General features: G+C 33.6%; 3 protein-coding genes across 4 annotated transcripts in view; 1 reads left to right on the forward strand and 2 right to left on the reverse strand.

Annotated features, from left to right (window-relative positions):
- Positions 1-3,280: 3,280 nt before the first annotated feature.
- On the reverse strand, positions 3,281-4,896 carry COX5A (Cytochrome c oxidase subunit 5A). Its single transcript, XM_068770473.1, has 2 exons — positions 4,690-4,896; positions 3,281-3,767 (listed from the first exon to the last, which is right to left on the reverse strand). The coding sequence occupies exons 1-2, from the start codon at positions 4,824-4,826 to the stop codon at positions 3,446-3,448; spliced, it is 459 nt and encodes a 152-aa protein (XP_068626574.1). The 5' UTR covers positions 4,827-4,896; the 3' UTR covers positions 3,281-3,445.
- Positions 4,897-5,377: 481 nt separating this feature from the next.
- On the reverse strand, positions 5,378-7,588 carry JMJD6 (Bifunctional arginine demethylase and lysyl-hydroxylase PSR). The gene is made up of 3 exons (XM_068770591.1): positions 7,423-7,588; positions 6,151-6,854; positions 5,378-5,965 (listed from the first exon to the last, which is right to left on the reverse strand). The coding sequence occupies exons 1-3, from the start codon at positions 7,493-7,495 to the stop codon at positions 5,579-5,581; spliced, it is 1,164 nt and encodes a 387-aa protein (XP_068626692.1). The 5' UTR covers positions 7,496-7,588; the 3' UTR covers positions 5,378-5,578.
- A 374-nt stretch (positions 7,589-7,962) lies between these two features.
- Positions 7,963-22,007, forward strand: part of Klp10A (kinesin-like protein 10A) — a 94,173-nt gene continuing 80,128 nt past the window's right edge. Inside the window, exons 1-2 of one of the 2 annotated variants that reach the window (XM_068770069.1) lie at positions 7,963-8,218; positions 8,286-8,374. In XM_068770069.1, the coding sequence (XP_068626170.1) occupies positions 8,314-8,374 (61 nt within the window). In that variant the 5' untranslated portion in view covers positions 7,963-8,218; positions 8,286-8,313. Of the gene's footprint in view, positions 8,375-22,007 lie in introns of both variants that reach the window. The other variant, XM_068770068.1, reaches the window with a different exon arrangement.

Raw genomic sequence — 22,007 nt, forward strand, 5'->3', positions numbered from 1 at the left:
TTACGTGGACAAAGTGCGTTTTTATCCACGTAACTGATTTTAAGTCTTTAGATGTCTCTTTTAACTTAAACTTAAACATTTACACTCGAAAAATAACAAATTTTAAAAGAGTGTTAATTTTGAGCGTCGCACGAAAATCCTTTACGAACGGTATTTATAACTATGTTTTTCAATATTCTCCAAATGTGATTTTGGTGTTTTTCATTATTATAAATATAAATTAATTCCCACATCTGCACAGACTACCACATGATCTGTCCGTATTATTATTTGTGTGTAAGTACCAACAACGGCTCAACTTATTCCAATTATTGCTAATAAGGGAATAGGGGCATCAGCCAAATGTGTTCTTTGTGTAAGATTTGATGTATAACTAGTATAAAAAAAAATGTTCATAATTATTAACAATACAGCTGAAATCTACACGGGAACTTATAATGTATTGCAATAATGATGACCCTATATTAGTGCAATATATTTATTTTAATAACTATTTATTTTTACAAACGATATGCGTTTTAAAGTGGTTTATAAAGAATTTCGTCTTACATTCCTCTAAGTTACTTAAGTGCGTTTGTTGTAATATTGTTGTTTTATTTATTTCATTTTTTTTTTGTTTTATTCACTGTATTCTAGTCTACTCCAGTCATAGCGAATGATTCTAGTCTTCAATTTTGTAAAAAAAAATATATGAGAATGTAAATGTAAGGTGTTATTTATATTAGTGGATACACTGTAATAAGAACTTTGTATAAAACATTCACAGTTAGATAAATTATTTATATAATTAAACAATAATGTAAATTATTCAATAGCGGGAATTATCTCCGCGCAGGGTTACCTCTTGATATATGCAGCGGGATGGTCCATGAGCGATTTGCATGTCAGTTTGACGTTTATAATTTTTTTTATTATTAATTTTAGTGTAAAGATGATTTGAACGGAAGTCCATCCAGCATACTACACACAGTTAAAACAAATAAGTATTGTGTACAGTATTTAAAACAGATAAAGAAATATGATACATTTTAACTGGTTACAGAATATATGTAAAACTTATAAAAGAATCTATCCTGGTTATTTATAAATACTTTTTTTATTTTTTAGAAAATGAACAAAAAAATTAAAAAGATATATATGTACTTAAATTGAAGAAATTACATGTATTCGTCAAATCGTCTATAGACCATCTGGCTGAATGTTAAAAGTGTATATTTTCCAATTTGGCTGTAAAACTGCTTATAGCTCCTTACAACCAGCGTCGGACGCCCCCCACGCCAGGGGGCGCCCGGCGCAATCGCTCCAAACAATTTATAATTATATATTCACGGCTAGTCATTAAGGTAGGCGTTATAGAAGAGTACAAAGCGCGTGGTCGAGTGCGTGTGCCCTTGTGGGTATTTATTGTTTTATTTCCAATGTTGTGTTCAGTTCATATTTTATTTTTAATTTATTATTGCCACCAAAGAGTTCATTGTGTTCTGTACCTTACGGATAGATGGAATAAAGCACAATTTTGTTATTAAGTACAATGTTTTTGTGACTGTAAATAAATGGTATGACTGTGTGAATATTGCAATCATTAAAGTATTTACATATAATGTTTATTTGTTTCAATTAGTCGTTGTTGACTACGACTATAATGCAACCATATATAGTGGGGCAGCTCCGCGCGCTCCGAAGCTATTCACACGCGCTCTAAGTTCGCAAATCATAGTCCGGCGATCGCAAACGTTACGGCAAACATGCAACGCTAAATTGGTGACCCAAAACTGCTGCCAACGCTAAGAAAACAAAGATTATGGCTGTGATGTTCAATGTTAACAAAATAAAAATATTAAAGTGACCTTAAAAATGACCTTTAAATTTCACACTATTGCTTAACATACCAATTCTTATTTTTAACCAATAGTCAAATAACCCATAGCAAAGCCTTCCCTAAAGATCGCCACGATGGGTTATAAAGGCATGTGGTCGCCACTCCAAAACCTGTCGGCCTCAACGGCTATCGGTTGCACGAGTGATATGCCTCGCCAACTGCCATTTCAGACGAACCTTTTTTTAAATGCATCAGTGTCTTTGGTTCTTTTGCGGTTCTCCACCATTATACCTGAATATTTTTATTGAGCATTCATTTTGGCAAGTCATGTTTTAGTATAGCTCATCATCTTCAGTTTCATCTCTTTATATGTCTACTGTGATGTGAAATAAATATTTGTTATTATGTGACTAAAAATACCAACATAAATAAACTGAAAAATTTATCCCAATTACAAACAGAAAATTTTAAGAAATTACTAAAATGTCTATAATATCATCGCCGTTTCTATTTTCCCTTTTTTTCTATAAATTTTCATTATTAATATTTGACATGTTGAAATTAAATTTTCTAAACTCAATCGGTTTTAACTCCTCTATATAATATAAAGAGTAGTTAAAATCCGGAAAAACTATTTTAAACAAGGCTTTTGGTGGTTCTATATTTTCGAAGCACAGATTATATTTTAACACGATTGCTGTATCAAACTGCGGATTTTGATCACAAGCAACAATCAATATTGTGTCCCTTTACAACTTTTGTAAACTATGATGTTTTTTATTATTATTTGATAACTAACGATTGCATTTTAGGAAATTATACATAAATTACAATTAAGTAACAGTTTATTCCATGGTGTTTATATTATACTAATAAAAATCTATTTATTATCATTAAAAAATGTAGATTTAAATGAATATAAATATATATAACCAAGTACAGAATGAATAGTACACTGATAAAAAAATTATATCAACATACATAAAAAGATTATTACAGGATTCAAAACAATGTTGCCATTTCAAAAATTATTATATTTGTGTATATATAAACTTAATAATAAAGATTGAAATATCAGAAGACAAGCCAGCATCCTAAACTTCATTTCAAACATATTTATTGTACTAACCAAGAGATACAAAAAACATAAATGAATTCCAATAGCTTGACAAATGTTAACAAGGAAGCATTTTCAACAACTTTGACATAGAATCATCAACTTGCTATTGAGTAAAATTAAGCTTTTATTTCATTTTTTTCTCTATTAAGTTAAACATTTCTTTGAACTGTTGTAATATTCATTGTAATATTCTTTTAATGAATTTAATTACATATATTCTAAGACTAAATGTTTTTTTTTCACCTGGCTTACCTCTGTTAAGGTAGCAAAAATTAAGGATCATGGGGCACCTTTGCTTCCACCACTAAAGGATATGTAAGGCTAAAATAAAACAGTACCAATATTCCCCTAATGTTTATTGCATTAGATAAAAGCTGGTCGATTTTTAAATGGTGAACCTAAAAAAATTTGCTAAGGCGTATGCGCTTTGCACAATCAAATAAAATAAAGTCGACAAACTATAATACACATTCTTCTACAGCTTAACTTGATTAATTCTGATGGCCTTAAACCTCATAAACGCTCTGCAATGCTAACTCTGGTTTATCATAACCCAGCTCTTCAGGGGTCTCAATGCCAAGCTCCGTGAGTGTTGGCTTAATTTCTTGGATAATATAAGGATAGATTTCGTTCACTTTAGGGCCACACTTGTTTTTGCAAGCCTCAATAAACCTGACGGCCAAGGCGTAGTCGTTCACTCGTCTGCAAGCATGGAGGGCAGCCTTGATGATCTTTGGGTCAGGGACAAGGTCCATTCCGCACAGGTCATTCATGCCTTGACGGATTTCCCAGCCATCAATATCTTTCCTGTTGAAGAAGTTCTCGTACCTGGAATTTAGAAACTTTTTCTTAATTGTTACACAGAGAATAACAATAGCAATGTTTTATGTACACCTGTAATGTTTAGTGCCATGTTTGGACTTGTAACAGTATCACTATAGTGCATGGTATGCTTTATGTTAAAAAAAAAATTAATTAAGTTGTAATTAAAAACCTAGCCTGCCCACATAACAGATAAAATCTTCAAAAAGTCTAGGTCTATATTAGTATTTCAATGTAACAGCACCATTATCTAATAAGTTGTAGGTTTCATTTAAATGCATTAACTATGCATATAAAATAATTAAACACTTAAATGCATTTTATAATTTGTTTATATATTTAACCACAAATACTCAAGAGTAATATAAAAAAAGAATCATTTTCTGGGTAATTTTTTAATGGATCAGTGGTCTCATAAAATACATAATACATTTTAATGAAGATCTAAAAATAATGACAATTTTCTGTTAAAACATACCTAGTTGCTTTTTAACATAATTTGAGTTAAATTAATCAAATTAAAGGATAAAAAAATTGATTTTAATATTTCTATTATGTTATATCTCATACAAAACTCATCTCAAACTTAAAAAAACATTCTACTTTTGGACGAAAAATACGGTGCCTAAGAAGATTAATTACATAAATCCATATCAAATATTCATAAAGTAATAATGCCTTCAATACTACATTTTTCCCATAGTAAAGATAATATTAAATTTATTTTTTTAAAGTCCTGCGAAGATAAGAGACAGACGTAGTGATTAGGAGTACAGCATGTCTATCCACCGTCGAATTCGTAGTTAACTCTTTATTAGATATTGAGTAGAGAAATGCATAATATTAATTATTAGATAAGAAAAATTAAATGAAAATAATGCCGCAAGGGCTGAAAACTCAATTACATAACGTCAAAACTTCATCTAACCTGAGATCGAATTCTTCATCGGATTCTACGGGGCCATCATGCGACCTGCGGACTTGTGGCGCAGCGGCGGCTCTTGCGGTCGGTAATAAGGACCTTTTCAGGACATTCGCCAGTGCTCCGGAGGCTGATTTCAGCATTTTTAAGTGAACTGTTTCTAATACTTTTAAGATAACAAATGGCTACCGAGCACCATAGACTACTGAAATTTAACTTTATTGCCAACTACAGTCAGCATTAATAATACCAGACATAAAAAATATTTCACGATACCAATCAAGCTATTACAGTTCGATTTTAAAGAAAACGAAAACATATAATACTCTCTTGCTTATTATATATTTTTTTTTGTAGTGTATTTATTTAATAAATTACATGAATAAATTGCAAATAATTTTAATATAACAATAGAACCTGGAATATTTAATGGATACAAAATTTTAAAAAAATTATATAAATTTTAACCAATTCCTCAAATTTAATATAAAAATTTCGTTTCAATAATTTTCGAATTTGGTATACCTTAATACATGATGAATTTTTTTAAAACAATATTTAAAAAAAAATAACAATAAAATTGTGAATAGAATATTTATCTATATAGTTTTTCTATCAAATTTATTTAATCTTTTTATAATATATACATATAATGGCGGACTTGACCCCAGGGATGAATAAAAATACAATCGACTATGATAATACTAATATTTATTTAAACGTGTGTTAACAAAAAATATTTTGTTTTTTATTCAGAAAACAACAATAAGTAAAACTTAAATATTGTAATTCAAACTAGTAATACAAAATGGGCAGGCTTATTTAATATGTTGCCATAACACAATACATTATCTTAAACATTTGGTGCATTTCACTTCCATGCCTAATGGTCATCTTACACTTTCCTTCTTCTTTTCTTCTTGTGTGCCGTGATACTCTCTTGTCCGCTGTCTTCTTCACTAGAACTATTTGATGAACTACTGTCACTGTCACTACTGGAGGAGCTACTGTTTGACGAACTGTCTGATGCCACCCCTGTGCTTTGATTCAAGTCCATACTGCTTGCAATTTTGTATAGGTCGTGTTCTTTACTTTCCAGAGTTTTGATCCACTTTTTTGACAGCTTGGGGCGACCGCGGACAGTTTTGTGCCAAACAACTGGGAAGTTGGTGCGACTGCAGAAGTTTTGTGTCACAGCTACTGTGTCATCTAAATTGAGAACAACATGCCACCAGCCTCCCGGTACAAATACTGTTTCTCCTGGCTTCTGAAGTATTTCAACCTGTAAAAACCATCAAAGTTAGACTTTACAACCTAAATCTCATGTGTATTTTTAAAGGTTAAAATATTTATAAGATTTGTTAACTACATTCAAAGTTTTCAAATATTTATAATGTTAAAATTTATCAATGTTTATTTTTTTAACCTATATAAATAAAATAGAAAAATTTGTCAAAAATAAAATACCGGCTTATACTCCTTTGGCCATGAGTCCAACTGAGTTTTTGGATAAATCAACTTGAACCAAGTGATTGCTTCATCCCTCTGTTTCCCACCCATTGCTCCAGTAACCTTTATGAGTTCTCTGGGTGTTTGTGTGGGGAATAAACACCATCTCTTGTGACCAAAGACAAGAGCATTCCAGGCACTTGTGCCTAAAGGGTCTATATGTATACCAGTCCCAGACCTCTGAGGGCCCATTACAAACCAACGGTAAGGTGGCCGCCTCTCTTCCCCACAATACTTAAATAAATCATCTCTGAAATATTGAGGAACTTCATAGTCTTCTAGGAGTTTCTTTCTTCTAGGATGCTCTCCAAAACTGCTATCAAAAATATAAAGAGGACTGTCATCTGTTGATGTCTTCATGTACTCTACATAATACTTCATTTTCATCTTAACACTATAACCCTCATTGTCCTCGCCACATTTAAATTTTTGGTTGCGGTACTTTTTGGCAAGTCTGTCCAAGGTCCACTTGTGATTGGCCCTCCAGTTTGTCTGTACATTAGTTATCACTACTGGTTTATAAATCTTTTCATATTTCTCTATAAATACACTTTGAGGGACTTCATTTATATTAATTCGGTCAACATTGTCATTACATTTTAGGAACTCTTCAAAATTTCCTGCATATTTTAAAGCTGTCCATTGGTGTTTGTCAACTAATTCTGTAATAATTAAACAATCTATTACATTTCTTATCATTACTGTACAAAGCATTTCGTACACTATCACATATTATCAGTGACTCGAATGAATTTATTTACAAATTATTTTAAGACAATCAGATATATGGTTATATAAAAAAGGAACTGAAATAATTATAATAATGTTGATGAAGCGCGAAAAGTTCTTATAATTGTTAGTGATATGGGCCACATGATTTGTGTTACAAACAAAATCAGGGACAACATTATGTTTCACCGTCTATCATCACGCTGAAACAAGAGATGGAAGCTAGCACAGTATTTTCATTAAATATGGTGGCATTTTAGCTTAGTTTCAATGTAATTTCGTGTTTCGAGGTCATTGCTGAAAACGCATGACGCTTACCGAGACCATTCTAGAAGGCATAGGTTACTATTAAACTTCGCTTATATTATGTATAAACCAAAAATGATTTCAGATACTATAAAAACGCCTAATGATTACACTAATAATTAACACAAAAATGTAAAACAAATACTTTTAATAAACCGTTATTATTAGTTCTTATTTCGGAAAGTATATTCTTACCGGGTCTGGCTTTTCGCTTAACTTCTTTTATACGTTTTTTTGCTTTATGTGATAGTTTCAACTCGCTATTCATTATGGTGTATCCTTTGTAAATTTTATCTAAACGAGACTTAAATGCTTAAATTTGATTGACTACCAATTGTCAGTTGCGATTGCTACACAAGCTGGGGGAATGCAATTTTTTGGATATTCGTACTGTAACTAATAGCAGAATTAATTGAAAATAACTTTTTATCAATTGTACAAAAAACATAACTTTCGGTCATTTGTATTTTATATATTATATTCTACCACACCTTATGTTATATTTTTTAAAATACAACAGGTTAAGACATATTTTAAAACGTGAAAAAATTATTAATAATTAACAGTAATCCAGCACTAAAATATTTATTTTGATTTATACCAAAGAAATATTTTTTTTAAACTCTGTCCACTTAAAACTATAATTATTTTTAAATATATCATATTTTCGCCTGGGAAAAACGGTGCGGTGATAACATGGCAATACGATGTTAATTTCGACGCATTGGTGTTCAGACTGATAATTTTAGATTTTCATACTTTAACCGAAATATTTTCAAACATTCGTAGTTTTTTATTGTTAAAGTTTTAATGCATATTAAACAATATTCAAATCAATTTTAATTTCAAATTAGAATTGAGTGGAGTTGATTTGACTATTGTGTTCTTGTAGTGAAATAAATTTGAAACGTTCCGGTGTGAAGTGTGTAGCTAGCTCAGTTCAACTGTCAGTCCGGGTGTAGAAATTTATTTGTAATTTTCACCGGTTCTCGTATGTAATATCCTAATGTGTTAAAACCTATTTCAACTATAGTTCCTTGCTAAATAATGTTATTTAGTGTATGTGGTGCATAAAGCGGTGCAAAAATGGATGACGGTTCAGTAAATATCCAGAACGGAATTAACATCAACATAAAAAGAACAGATGGTGAGTACAACATTTCAAATTTAATGCACATGCCTTTCTGTATATCCTCGGATATCTCATGCTGCGACCTTTAAATTATCGCTGATATAAATTAGATCCTTCGTTGACGTTATTTTAAAAACCAATTGGAACTATCAATGGTCACTGAACTTCTTCGGTTATAAAAGTTTGATTTTAAAATATATACGTTACGTTTTTTCAAATCATTTGTACTACGACTGATTACCAGTTGCACTTTTAAAAAATGAGTAAACTACTTAATTTAGGTAACCATTAGTGACTAATTTAAAGATTCGATCGACAGTTGAGTTTAGTTCCAGACAATACAATTCGTATACCATGTATTATTCAATTGTTTTTAACACCGAATAATTTTTAAGTTCCATAGTTTAATTATCAAGTAGAGTTATAAATCATTTTAAGATATTTCAACTTAATTAGAAAAATCTATTTGCCTAATAATTAAACTGAAAACCTTACCCTGTTGTGATAATGTAGTCATTTTGTTATAATAATGCAAAATTTTAAAATTCATGAGAAGAGGAATGAAAATAATTTTTATGTACATAATGAACATGGCCAATTTTATTTTGACAAAGGTTCCATTATCTTCAATTCTTTGTCATGTTCTAAACATGATTTTACTTGCTCCACTTCTGCAAATGTTCAAATGTGTTAATTATTCAAAACATCAACTTAAATTTAGTTAGGATATTAAAATTTAATCATTAAATATTCTTTCTGTATATCTGATAAATTATGTAAGAAAATAAGAAATAAATTAATAGTTATTTCAATATTAATTGTACTAGTTCATAATAAAAGATAGACTGCATAACAATACAGGCATATAGCTTTATCATATCTACTCCTCGTGAACAAGGAAGGTGCATCAGTTAATTTTCTTATTAGAGATAAAAGCTGAATGATTGTCTCTGTTTATCATAGTGTTTTGCATTTTATACTGGAATCTTAAACTATACAGACAATAAGTATGGCTGCAGGATTATGTAAATGCTTTTCATTTATTTCCACTTAAAAACCAAACAATTCAAGACTTTATCAATAGCAAATAGACTTATTTCTTTCCAAAAGAATTATTACTCCATCATAAATCTACAAGAATATTTTATATATGCATTTAAATCAATGTATTTATTACATAATGCTACATTTTTTACTTATTTCCATATTTTTTTTTGTTGTGGTTATCACTCTCTTTATTTATACATTAATTCATATTATATAGTTTCATTGTTATGATGGATTTAAAAATAATGTAATAATTTGGAAATCTGAAATTTGGAATGATGAATAGACAATCCTGTTACATTGTTTATTAAGTATTTTTTATCCATTATCAGGACAGTGGTTTCTTTAATTCTGTTTGGTGATTAAAAGCGATACCAGTCTTTATTCCACGGTATATATTAGTCCAGAGAATTGATGTAAATAACTATAAATTGAATTTTTTTTACACAATGTATTTTATGTATATTTATTCTTAGCCTCTTTTTTATTTTATTTTATATTGAGTAATTAGCCTTTTTTGTAAAAGGTCTTTATGATATACCTTTGCTGATTTCGATACTGAATTTTGAGTATAATAGTACAAGAAAAAAATAAAGATAAAATTGTTTTATTTAGTATTGGACAACTTTTTTTCAAACTCTGTTTTAATTTTGACCCTGCTTTGCTAGGTATTATAATTGTAGAGAAGAAACATAATGAAACTTGACAACACATCCTTTAAACAAAAGTTTAAAATAATTTTTTTTATTTACATGTGAACATTATATGTTACATATAGTTTAAGTGATAACAAAGTAATTAAGAGAAATTATTGCCTAGGATTCTTGTCATTTAAATATTTGTTTATTGAATAATATGCCTTACTGTCAATTTATTTTCAATGTGTTTTAAAGTTTATTATCGGTAGTTTAAGAATGTGGAATTTTAGTAAAAATGTCTTGTCTTTTTGGTCTGGTTTCTGCAACCAAATGACACCACACTAATTGTGATGGGGCTAGCTTTACTTAAGCCAACTCAACACCTGAAGAAATCCAAGCAGAGCTTTGTAAAATAACTAATCATGGAAAAGTAAAGTTAGTTAGTTGATATTATAATGTATATATGGAACATTGTTAAATTTGATTTAAAAAGACCATCAGTTGGGGTCCTGGCCGGTTCTTATCAGCAGACCAGGATTTCAATCTATTCACGGATTGGACAACATTGACAATTTTATAACTCAAAATGACAATTGAAAAATCATAAGTGCATATAAATGGCTACTTGAATAAAGATATATTAATTTATGTTAATATATTACGCAATTTCAAGTAGCAATGAGATAGTTGAGAGCCAGAGGCCGGGTGGTTTGGTCGGGCTGGTTTGGCGAGGACGGTTCGCGGCCTTGCGACGCGCGCCCAAATAGGGACTCGCTGCGGCTATAACTTGTCGAACGCGGCCCACTCCACTGCCCTTGTCGGTCGCATATATAGGGTGTATCAAAATGAAGTTTATTTTTAGAGGATCAATTAAAACAAATATTAAATATGCTGTGTTCTTGACATATGTGTTATATTATATTTAAAAAAGCAGGTTGTCACTAACCAGTCATCTTGGAAATTAATTGGGAAGACCTAAGTCCAGCTGTGGACGGCTTATGGCTGAAATGATGAATTAAAATAAATATTTAAATTCACATATGCACTTAAATGACATTGTTATCATATTAATATGACAACATTCCATCAGTATGTGTATATCTCAATTCCTGTGTAGATTTCGGCAAATATGTAATTTTTAAATATATTTTGTAATTATATAGCCTACTAGCCGGAACGATAGGTCTTTTATTTTCATAAATTGTTAATCTCTCATTTGAAAAAAAAAATACATTTATAGAGAGAGTAATAACTTTATTTAATTATTAAATGTGATATAAATTTCAGCGTAGTATGTTTAATCCTGGATATAGGTCTACCCCCTTGATTTAAAATAAGAAGGGGTTGAAGTGACCTGCTTTCGGTATCTTCTAGCAACTAGGGTCGTCAGTACAATTTCGCCGTGCTACCGGTCTTCGGAAACTGATGTTAATCATAATTTCGTGGTCATAACATTTTATGATTCCTTTAAATTTTCTGCTTAATTTTTTTTTTTCGAAAAGTTTAAAAGACGATTAATTTTTAAAGAAGCGTTCTTAACTTAAGTCGTAAACAAATAGGGATTAATTTTTATATACAGTACCCGGCGATAAATATTGCACATCATCGATCTTTGGAAAAAGGCAATCGGCTAATAGCCTAATTTAGGCTTCCTAAAGCACTTTCTCTGTCCCACGCTACCTATGTGACGTTTTGTCAGATGTGCGACAGAGATAGCGCTCTATGAAGCCGAAATTAGCCGATTGTATCTTTCCAAAGGTCGATGTGCCATATTTATCCCCGGATACTAGATAGATATATTTAACTTGATTTTTAAATCTAACTTCGGGCTAGATAAATTTTATCCGCATTGATTTTACTGGGTAGTTTTTTTTAAATCTATTTTAGTTGAACTTTATTCGGTGAATGGTATATTTCTACCAAAATTTCAAGTCTCTATGCCTTATAGTTCCTGTGATATCAGAGTCAGTGCATAGTATATGTTGGAATATGACAATGTAAATTTAGTTAAGTTGGTAGTATAATTGTTTCAAGTTGGCAACACTGCTACTTATCTATTCAAGTATCGGTTGTAACAGCTCTAAGAATACGGGTGTTGAAAGTGACATTTAAAATATTTGATTATAAAGAGGAAAGTTATATGTTAGCCATCGATTTCATGCAGCCGTGGTGGTACCATAACCTTGTGCACTTATCGGCACGCGCACCGCTAAATGGTCTACTTCCTGCCCCACCAGCCGAAGTGCATTACCACTATGACCTCCCGACCCCAAATACAACTACAATTATATAATTGTCCTATATTTAACTGACGATTGTCTATGAAATTTATAATTTTTATACATTAATTTTATTCAAATTTTTAGTTTTGAATATAATTTATTTTAATTGGCGGCGTAGCAACGCGCGCAGGGTATGATTAGTTTAAAATATTTTTTTCTGTCATTTTGTACACTTCACTAAATTCCGTATTTTTGGTCATGAAGCCACTAGCTTAGTATAAACTGCGTTATCTATGCAGTGGATAGTTGGTGCGGTTTTACCATACTACTAGGTCAAGAGCTGTTCACTTCAATACTTTAGCTGAGCTAGAGAAAGCCAAGCAAACACGTTAGTATCTCTTCTCTGTTTTCCTGCTGACACTTGTTAAATTGGAGTGATGATAATCTGTGATAGTAAGCTTTTTAAAACTTTAACCAATCACCCTGTTGGTTATACGTATAAAAACGCTTTGAAAAGGATTATAAGCTCATTTATCAGAAAAAAAAACATTTAGGCTTTTACATCAATTTCTAGTCATCCTGTACTTTACATTTATTTATTTTTTCTATTAGGATGTAACAAGCCAATAATTTCTTTAGGTACAATGTATGTAGGAATAGACAGTGAATAATGATTAATGTTATTTACATTTACGTTTTTATTTATATCATAATTAATTATAATTACGTTGTTTATTATTTTTTATTGTGTGTGATTTAGTGTGTATCATTGACATCAAATTAGCTATATATTCACCTCCTGTAAGGCTTTTATACCTATAATCAATCAACTAATATATTTGCGAAATAATTCTGTGAGTTTGACATGTTCTCAACGCATTTCAATGTATCGTCACTGTATTTTAGGTGGCATTGTGGTAAATGTGCTTAACCAAAACCGCTTTAGAGTTGCTGAAATCCAGTGGATTTCAGAAATGTCGACTCTGTTCCATTTTTTATTCAGCGTCCTTTGAACTATAAGATGCCCACTGCTGGAGAAAACTCGTTCAGCGTCTTCTGACGATCTTGGACCTGTTCATCTTACAGGTGGTCATTCTCAGCCGTGCTAGTCTCCACTCCAGAACGTTAAGACCCCGTTAAATTATTTATTTCACCGGATTGAGTGAGTTTTGAGTTTCGTGAAATATTTGACTGATTGAAACATATTTAAATTTACTTTTTGGTGCGTTAGGGTACCATCGAGCCTTATCAAATATATATAATAAAAATAATATCGAATTGGATTTTTATTGTGTTATGTTAGCTAACTCAATTGGTAATAAATTTTTATTTATATAGATTTTTAATTTTTTTTAATTGATGTTGCGTGATATTTACAATATATCATCATCATCATGCCACTGCCAGCTATAGGCCTTGCGCTGCATCAAGCGACTGTTCGCAACCATGACTCTGTCATCAGCTCGCCTATTGGGAGGCGTATCCACGCATCTTCTATCGACTTGTGTTATATAGAATATATAAAAAATTGTAGGTGACATGGAGTGTAATTTATTGGGAGCAAAAAAATACGACTTTGGCCTCCATGAAATGTAAATTTTTGAATGTGTTAATGAACGTATTAACAGGTTAAAAACGAGTTATTTTGACCCAAAAACTTTTATCTCGAGTTCTTTAAGTGGTCATAGTGTATGAGTGAGTTAATTTTGCAGCCAACGCCTTGAACGGTAAACGAACTTTGGTATTCGTTAATCAATTTATTTGCGACTAAATCTGCCCTTTTGTACGACTACCCGCGTCTAACGTTGGCGCGAGGCAATCGACTATTAGCGCCATCTATCGGTGTCGTCGGAAGTTACAACGTTCCGACATATACAGTCATTGGCTATAGGTGAAGAAGATTTAAAGGGAATGGATGCATTGTTTATCTCCTGTCAATTAATGTATGGTACACCGTATCCTAATATGTAGTACTAAAAATTTTAAAATTATGATTACTACATATTAAGATTAATTACTGTTTACCATCTGTGTCTGCAGACTTTGTACTGCCAGCAGTTATTGGTCTACCGCAATCCAACAGAAAGTGACATTCATAGTGACCATTTTGTATAGGATGAATGGAAATAGGTTTACAAACATTTTACAAGCTTTTAAGCTTTTTGTTAACAAATGAGCTATATTTACTTTCTACCTATAATCAATCGCCCTGTATTATCTATGTAAGTCCTGATTTTTCAATGTGTTCGAGATAAAATGTTGACACTGGCAAAATATTTCACTTCTATTCTACATTAAAAACGTAATAGCTCCGCTGAAAGTTTATCAAAGGTTATCTGAAGGCCTTCATATTCCTTATCTGTGACGGCCTGATGTAGAATGTGATGATAACAGTAAATGCATCGGTGCGTTGCATTGACATGTTTTGTATAGAACCAGGTGATATATTATAAATTACACCAATACCTCACTTTGCGTCGTGGTTACGTTCAAAAAAAACACGACGCAAAGTGAAACGAAGCAAAGTGAATTAACATTTTCTATGGCAAACCATGTACAGATCGAAGATAGGTTCCAGGGTTACAAAAATACAAGAAAATTGCGAAAATTGCGTGCGACAGAGATAACGCTCTACTAAGCCGTAATTAGCCGATTGTCTCTTTCCAAAGGTCGATGTGCAATATTTATCGCCGGGTTGCTATACTACCGTGTACTCTACTAATTAGTACACAATTGATGTAGTACGAACAGTTTCTTTTAGAAATAATGTGTGTATTTTGGAGAATCTTATTGTAATGAAATAAATAATTCCCAAAATTTTTATTTATCATTCATCTAAATGAATTTTGATTTATGAATTATACGGGTACAGTTAAGGCGCGGTACAGCGTTAACGGTCGGATTATTATTAGTATTGAATGAAACATCTGGTTATAAATAACACTATTTGGATTTTGAATTATTTCATTAGTTCTTTTTTTAAATATACAAGATTTAAAAATATACTATGTTGTACCTTTTAGAGCAACACTATTTGTTTCCACTGCGGAAGGATATCCAATGTAGTAGTTCGGTTTGAAAATGTATGTAGTTTTTCGGTTAAATACCGGTTAAGCCAGAGTTCCCCAAACATTTTTGTGTCGTAGACCCCTTGCCATCTTTTTCCGTGTTGGGTAGACCCCCTACTTACCTGATATTGATTTTCTGTAAATTTCTAACTGTAGTGAAGTTTTGTGTTAAAAACTTAAAGTAAAAACAAATGTTAATTTATACATTTATTAATTGAATTTAAATTAAAACTACTCAAAATAAAATTTTGTATCTGTTATGTAAAATATACGTAACATTAAATAAACATAAAATAAACTATAGATAAAATAACAATATTTTTAGTGAGAAGGATGAACCTGATGCTTTAATAATAATTTATCAACATTTGGCGTCAATTTTGTAAGGGTTAATCTTAAATTTCCTCGACTAATGATGTCCAGTCTGTTTGTTTATTTTCTTCTTAGGTACTTTAATAAATAATGTAAATGTTTTGATATTATAAGATAGTATGATGTAAGTAAATAAGTACTATCAGTGTATGTGTTGAGATCCACTATCGTGGACCCCCATTTTCATTTCATGGACATCCAAATTTTTTTTCGCTGACGTAGACCCCTTGCAGGTTGTCATAGACCCCTAGGGGTCGATATAGACCACTTTGGGAATCACTGGGTTAAGCGAAGACATTGAAGTAATAGTTCCCTGCGCGCACTAAGACAAATAAATACAAGTGTAAGTGTCATTACCCCGTGCGCATGTTTACCTATGGTTTTATCTAACCGGTGTTACGGAAGCGAGCGGTTGAATAACTCGTGACGTCATTCATCCGGAAGTTATATAGACGATGACAGTGTTATGTTATCGTGAGAAAAAGACTGTGTCCGATATATGTCATTATCTCTCGTGGCTATGGATCATCATCTTTTTAATCATCCGATTGTTATTGTGTGGATACTACAAACCGGGAAATGCAGTCCAGGACGTCCACCTATTGGATGAACAGACGACCTTATAGTTGTCGAAAGTCGCTCTGTATACAGGCATCACTCATTTTTTTTTTATTTGGTCAAGATGTCGCGAACAGTTATTATAATAATATATTTATGATTAACGCAACGAACTCCACCTTTAGTAAAGTTGCGTGCGGTGAAGGTAGACACGGTTCTAAGCCAAATGTTTCGGTTTGAGCTCAGAGAGTCGAACGTGCGCTTATTACCCAGCGGTGGACAAGACCGTGTTGCACGCAATAACGAGTTGTCCCTTATTCGCATGACAAAGGTTGGGAAAGTTAAGTAAAGGTTGGAGAAAAGATAGAAAGCTAAATATATTTTTTTTAATTTTGCCACAAAATAATAAAATAAATCGTAAGTAAAAATAAAATTTAGAAAAGGTTGTAAATAGTAAAGTAAATATAAAGGCAAAATGTTAAGCCAAAATAGGTATAGAGAAAAGAAATAAAAATGTAAAATTAAAAACGGAAAATTGTATTAGTAAACATAATGGCGAAGTAAGGGAGGCGATTTGTGTAAGAATTGAGAATGAAATAAAAGATAATGTAAGAAAATGTTATGTTTGAAAGTATATAACTGAAGAAATTGTGAAGGACGTGAGTAGAGAATGCTAATAAAATGAAAAAAATATTACATAAAAAGTCCCTTTTATAGATATAAGATAGGAGGACAGAGGGGCCCCGTAAAATCGGGGTTAAAAAAGACCTTTAGTAAAGTATTAAATATAATTGTATGTCTGTGTTAGTCATGACGCGTTGAAGAAAGCGAACAAACTGGCAGGTTAATAAGAATTGCGAGCGTGAGTCATCGGCGGGTTCCCTCGCGCGCCGCGTGACGCGTTCACTTTGCTACGACCGCATTTTAAATAACGCTCGTATAATCTTATGTTTAGTTTCTTATAACTCTTGAGTTTGAATTTCGAATGTATCTCTATCTTATGACATTTGTATACTATGTCTAATAGTGAGGATTCTGTTTTACATGAAGACATGCTATCGCATATACACATACATAATTATGCACTAATTTGAACTGATCGAAAAATATGAATAAAATTTTTATTATTTTATTAACAGTCATAGCTTACTCGTTTTTCGTTTTTTTATATGCGTGTCATAGATTATTATTTGTAAATTTATAATTGTAAGCATTATACATTGTGTTGTGGATACATTACATATAAGGTATCAAAGTAAAGGGATATGTTTGTTTGTTCATGTCCCTACGTTAAAATTAATTTGTTTTAAATTATATAGATTGTATATCATTAGACGGTGTATAGTGTCGTAGATGAACGAAGCCATCGCCTACATATTCGTGACGTCACCGACACCAGATCAACCGGTTCGCGTTGTGACTGAGAAAGGCGACGCCACTTTGCTGCCATGGTTGAATAAATATATCGCTTCGTATATAGATATAGTCGATTCTCAAACCTACTGAATACGCATATAAAATTTAGTAAAAATCGGTTAAGTCGTTTCGGAGGAGTAGGGTAACTAACATTGTGACATGGAAATTTTATATATTTGATATAGTCTAACCTTTTACATTGCAAAAAGATAGAAAATAATGTCGTTTCAGTCGGCATATTTCACAGAAAACCAATCGATTTATTACCGCTCCGGCATTGATTTGTATATTATATGGGAAAAGGTTGTTAATAAATACAAGTTTTATTACCCTTTCGCTTTAATATAAAAATTATGTATGTTACATAATAGACGGGTTTGGAAAAGCTTAGGCATAAAGGAAACACTAATCTGGACTTTAAATCATGACGCATTTATTTTGATGAAGAATTAAGCAAGTTCATGCAGAAACGCTACAGTACAATCCATGGCATCTAACCGCGAACAGAGAGGGCGAATCGAGGATCAGGATCCATACTTGGCTCGCCTGTGGTCTACGCTGCCGTCCCAAGCCGCATACACATTATCAACACTACACAGCTCTACTCGGGTAGAGCGGTTTACTACGTGCGAACGACATCGTACAACTGAAATGCATCTGTCCGGTTTCCGTTTTAACTTTAAATTTACGATCTGTTTCGCTACGTGAGCTCAGTTAAGACGAAGCTGTAAAAGCTCCAGGGCTAACAGCATCAACTTCAACCGAAACCAAGAAATCAAACACAATCCACGGTAACCCTGCCACGTGTCTCATAGCGCAAGCAGACAGTCACGCGCTGCATCACGTTATGACGTGTTCTAATTTATTGCAGCGGAAACGAGATGCAATCTCGCAAGGCTATCGCCGAGAGCGAATTCTCCTTTTGCTTGATATCATTTCGTAAACAAGCGTGTTTACTCAGTACAGCGTTGAATAACGTTAGTTTTTTCCTGTATTAAGATTTACCGGCAGTTGTTTTATTGCTTCTGTTGAAAAGGGTTGGTTAGGTTGGAAATATTCTTGTATCAATAATGTATATATATATTACCATGTACCACATTCAGTTTTAAATCGTTGTTTAAGTTGAAATATATGATTAGAAAAATATTGTTATAATCATTACCATCGTATCTGTCTTTAGAGGCCCACTGCCAGGCGTGGGCTTAAGAACGCCACGATGACCGGACTTCGCATTGAATTCAGTAATTTCCTGCGACTATGATTATCCCGTCGATCTACCTAGTGGGGACATACCTGCGCCGCGTCTACCTAGACTATGCTGTTATAAAGAATTTCAACTGAAGACTGTATATTCTGTAAAGTTACCAGTATTAAAATTGTTAAATTCGATAGGTGTACTTAGGTGACGTGGGTAAGATTCCCATTAGGTTCAACAGCAGCGCAGGACCGGTCATCGTGACGACCTCTGGGGGAGGTCAATGACCTGCAGTGGGGGTCCATCGGCTGAAAAACAAATTTAGTGACAATCGAAATTTCCTTCGCCGAAAGACTGCTATATCAAAATCGTATAGTTTCCATTTTCGAATCAAGTGCATTGATACAGAATAAGTCCGCCCCTGCACGAGTGTCGTATTAGCGTTTCAAAGAAATCGCAGCATTGAGGCTTCCTGTTTAGCGCTGGATGGATTCATAAGACGCGATGACACTCATCTGTTAAAGATAATATATCCTTGTTGAGTTGATGATGATAATGAAGCAAATTGTTCTGTATCACTATATACTGTGATGGAATCCCAGCGTCTGATAGTGATTAAACCTACAGTAGAGATTTTGGTGTTATATCCTCACCATTTCAGTTGTATTTTCACTGCAGGGCAAAAGCTTTCCTATTTCCATATGGACCAATTGTAAGCTTGCATTCAGCGTTTCTTAACAAGGTGTGTTCACTTTGTGACTGGACGTCCATCGCTGGGATTCGGTCTGCGGTCTCCACTCCAAAACATTAAGACCAGCGGGCCACTGCGGCCAGGGTTTCTCGATCATGTTCGTTCTTCCACTGATGTCCTCGGGAATCAGGATGACTGATGATGTATGAGGAGGTCATCAAGAATGCCCGATTTGATTTCGTCCAAATATTCCGAGTATACTTCTCCGCGGCTCGTTGAGAGCTTGCCAATGAGGCTCGAGATGAGTGGTATTCAGGGATATTGGACAAGAAGTTTCGTAGTTTTCCGACCGCGGGATTTAATAGTTGACTACATTCTCAACGATGGATTTATCAAGTTTGACTGTTTACCCCATTACGAGTCAACAACTTTAAGAATCAAGCCTGCAACTGATATTAGGATGGATATGACAGTGGGCGTAATTTAAAATATCGTTGTTCGATATAAAATAACATGCACTTTTAAATTCGTTAATTATTTACAAAATGCAAGTGTAGTCAGTTCGTGGGTAAGAGCTACCACCGGTTTGCGATGCTGATCTGCGCAGAGGCGGCCATAAAATCAACATTTGCACTTAAATGAAATTTAACAATGTTTGATTACTAGGTGGGTCGCCGAATCTACCAATAGTACGTCAAACATTAACCCCTAGTGCTGTCTCGCTCGCACAGTACCTACCACACGCAGACCTGTGCGTGTTCAATCACCCACGAGTTGTACTACGCAAAATGTACAGATATAGCGGCAAAATAAAGGAAGCAAGAGATTTTCTCTGTATTGCGGAGCATTCGGCCCTTCTAGCCGCCCTTAAAGTGGAATTTAAATAATATTCGCTCCCCCGTATCAACGCCAGGATACACGCCTCACATCGAGCCCCGGCGGTCTCGATGCACATGTCATGCACTACTCACCTATACATGACTCGGCGGCCGCGTCCGACTAACCCGCGTTCAAGCGAGGGCAGTCCAGAGAGGCCCGTGTCTCTCCCGACCGCCGAGTAGTCCTCGCTTTGTGCTACATACACGACACCCCACTCACTACGCTATACACCTACACGGGTATAGTTTTCCGCGAATCGGTCTTCGTCGTAACTGAGGTACGATCGCCAACGTAAAATTTTTAGTCCGTGGACCTCTGTTTCCACGGGCTCAATTTCGATGAAGCTGCACAAAGTCTAGACCGGCTAGGCTAACTTCTAATACATAAAAAAGCAAGAGAAGCAAAGAACCAAGAAGAGTAGGAACCATCCAGAAGAGAAGACTAGCAAAATATTGAATAGTGTTACTTATATGTTCGACAAACTTACTCAACGATCTATCTCTTACAATATATAATTATATCAAACCTGCAGATGAGTCAAATAACCATACAATTCAAAATAAATAAATAAACACTTTGACCACGAAGTATGTTTTTGTTTTCTAGTGTATTTCGTTTAAATTTAGTTGTGTTGTAATCGTGTGACATACATTTACAAAGTTGCCAAACAACAAAGCCTTTGCGCCACGAATCGGTTTAAATAATGCGTCTGGTTTGTTCCTAATATGAACCGCGAGGTTCACAAATAGTCAGGCGGCCACTTTCGATTTTACTTCTGATGTCATCGTGCGGTGCGTGGGTGTCGCTTAACTGTGTGCCGAACGAATCTAATTAACTCTTGTAACACTATTGGTCCTGAATATGCTCTTTATAGAAATCTGATGAACGGAACTGGCAGCTGACAGGTTCCAACAAGCTTGGAAAGACTATTGGCGCCTATTACGGGTTTTTAACACGTTGAACGCCATGGCGGACACCCTGGGGCCACACCATTAAATCGAAAATCGTCAAAAAATCACCAAGGTGTTTTTTTGCAAATATTGTCAGTAAAACCCTTAAAAATAATGGGAGACTTACGGAAACAGCGATTTACCCATTATGTTTCTGCGGGGCCGCGCGGGTCACATGCCTTGGTAAAAACAGTCGAAACACTGTCCGTTGGCTCCCTAGAGGCTTCTGAAGTGATCGAGGGCATGCGGACACGTGGTGTCCGACGCGGCCTCTTGGACCCAACATGATGGCAGTCACATGGTATCCGTCGCGGCCCACTGAACTAAACATGGTTTTTAGTCTGGCGTTCAACGTGTTAAGTGTATGGATGTTGTTAGTCCGTGCGTCTTATTGAAGAAAGGAGATGGAGTAATTAGTTTCTGCACACTCTCCCCCTCGTTATTTCCTTATTTATTATTTTAACTACATTCAGGACTAGTAGTATAATTGATTTGTCATCTTACCCGTTGCATGCATCATGTTTTGGTGTAGCGATGTTTATTTTGTAGTTTTTTTTATTTATTTTTATAATTTTGATTATTATTCTAATAACTAACACTAATTGGAGAGTT

The sequence above is a fragment of the Battus philenor genome, unplaced genomic scaffold (genome assembly GCF_028537555.1).
Source record: "Battus philenor isolate CCGP_79_NKW_IND1 unplaced genomic scaffold, ilBatPhil1.0.hap1 SCAF_3, whole genome shotgun sequence".
In the NCBI taxonomy this organism is placed as follows: domain Eukaryota; kingdom Metazoa; phylum Arthropoda; class Insecta; order Lepidoptera; family Papilionidae; genus Battus; species Battus philenor.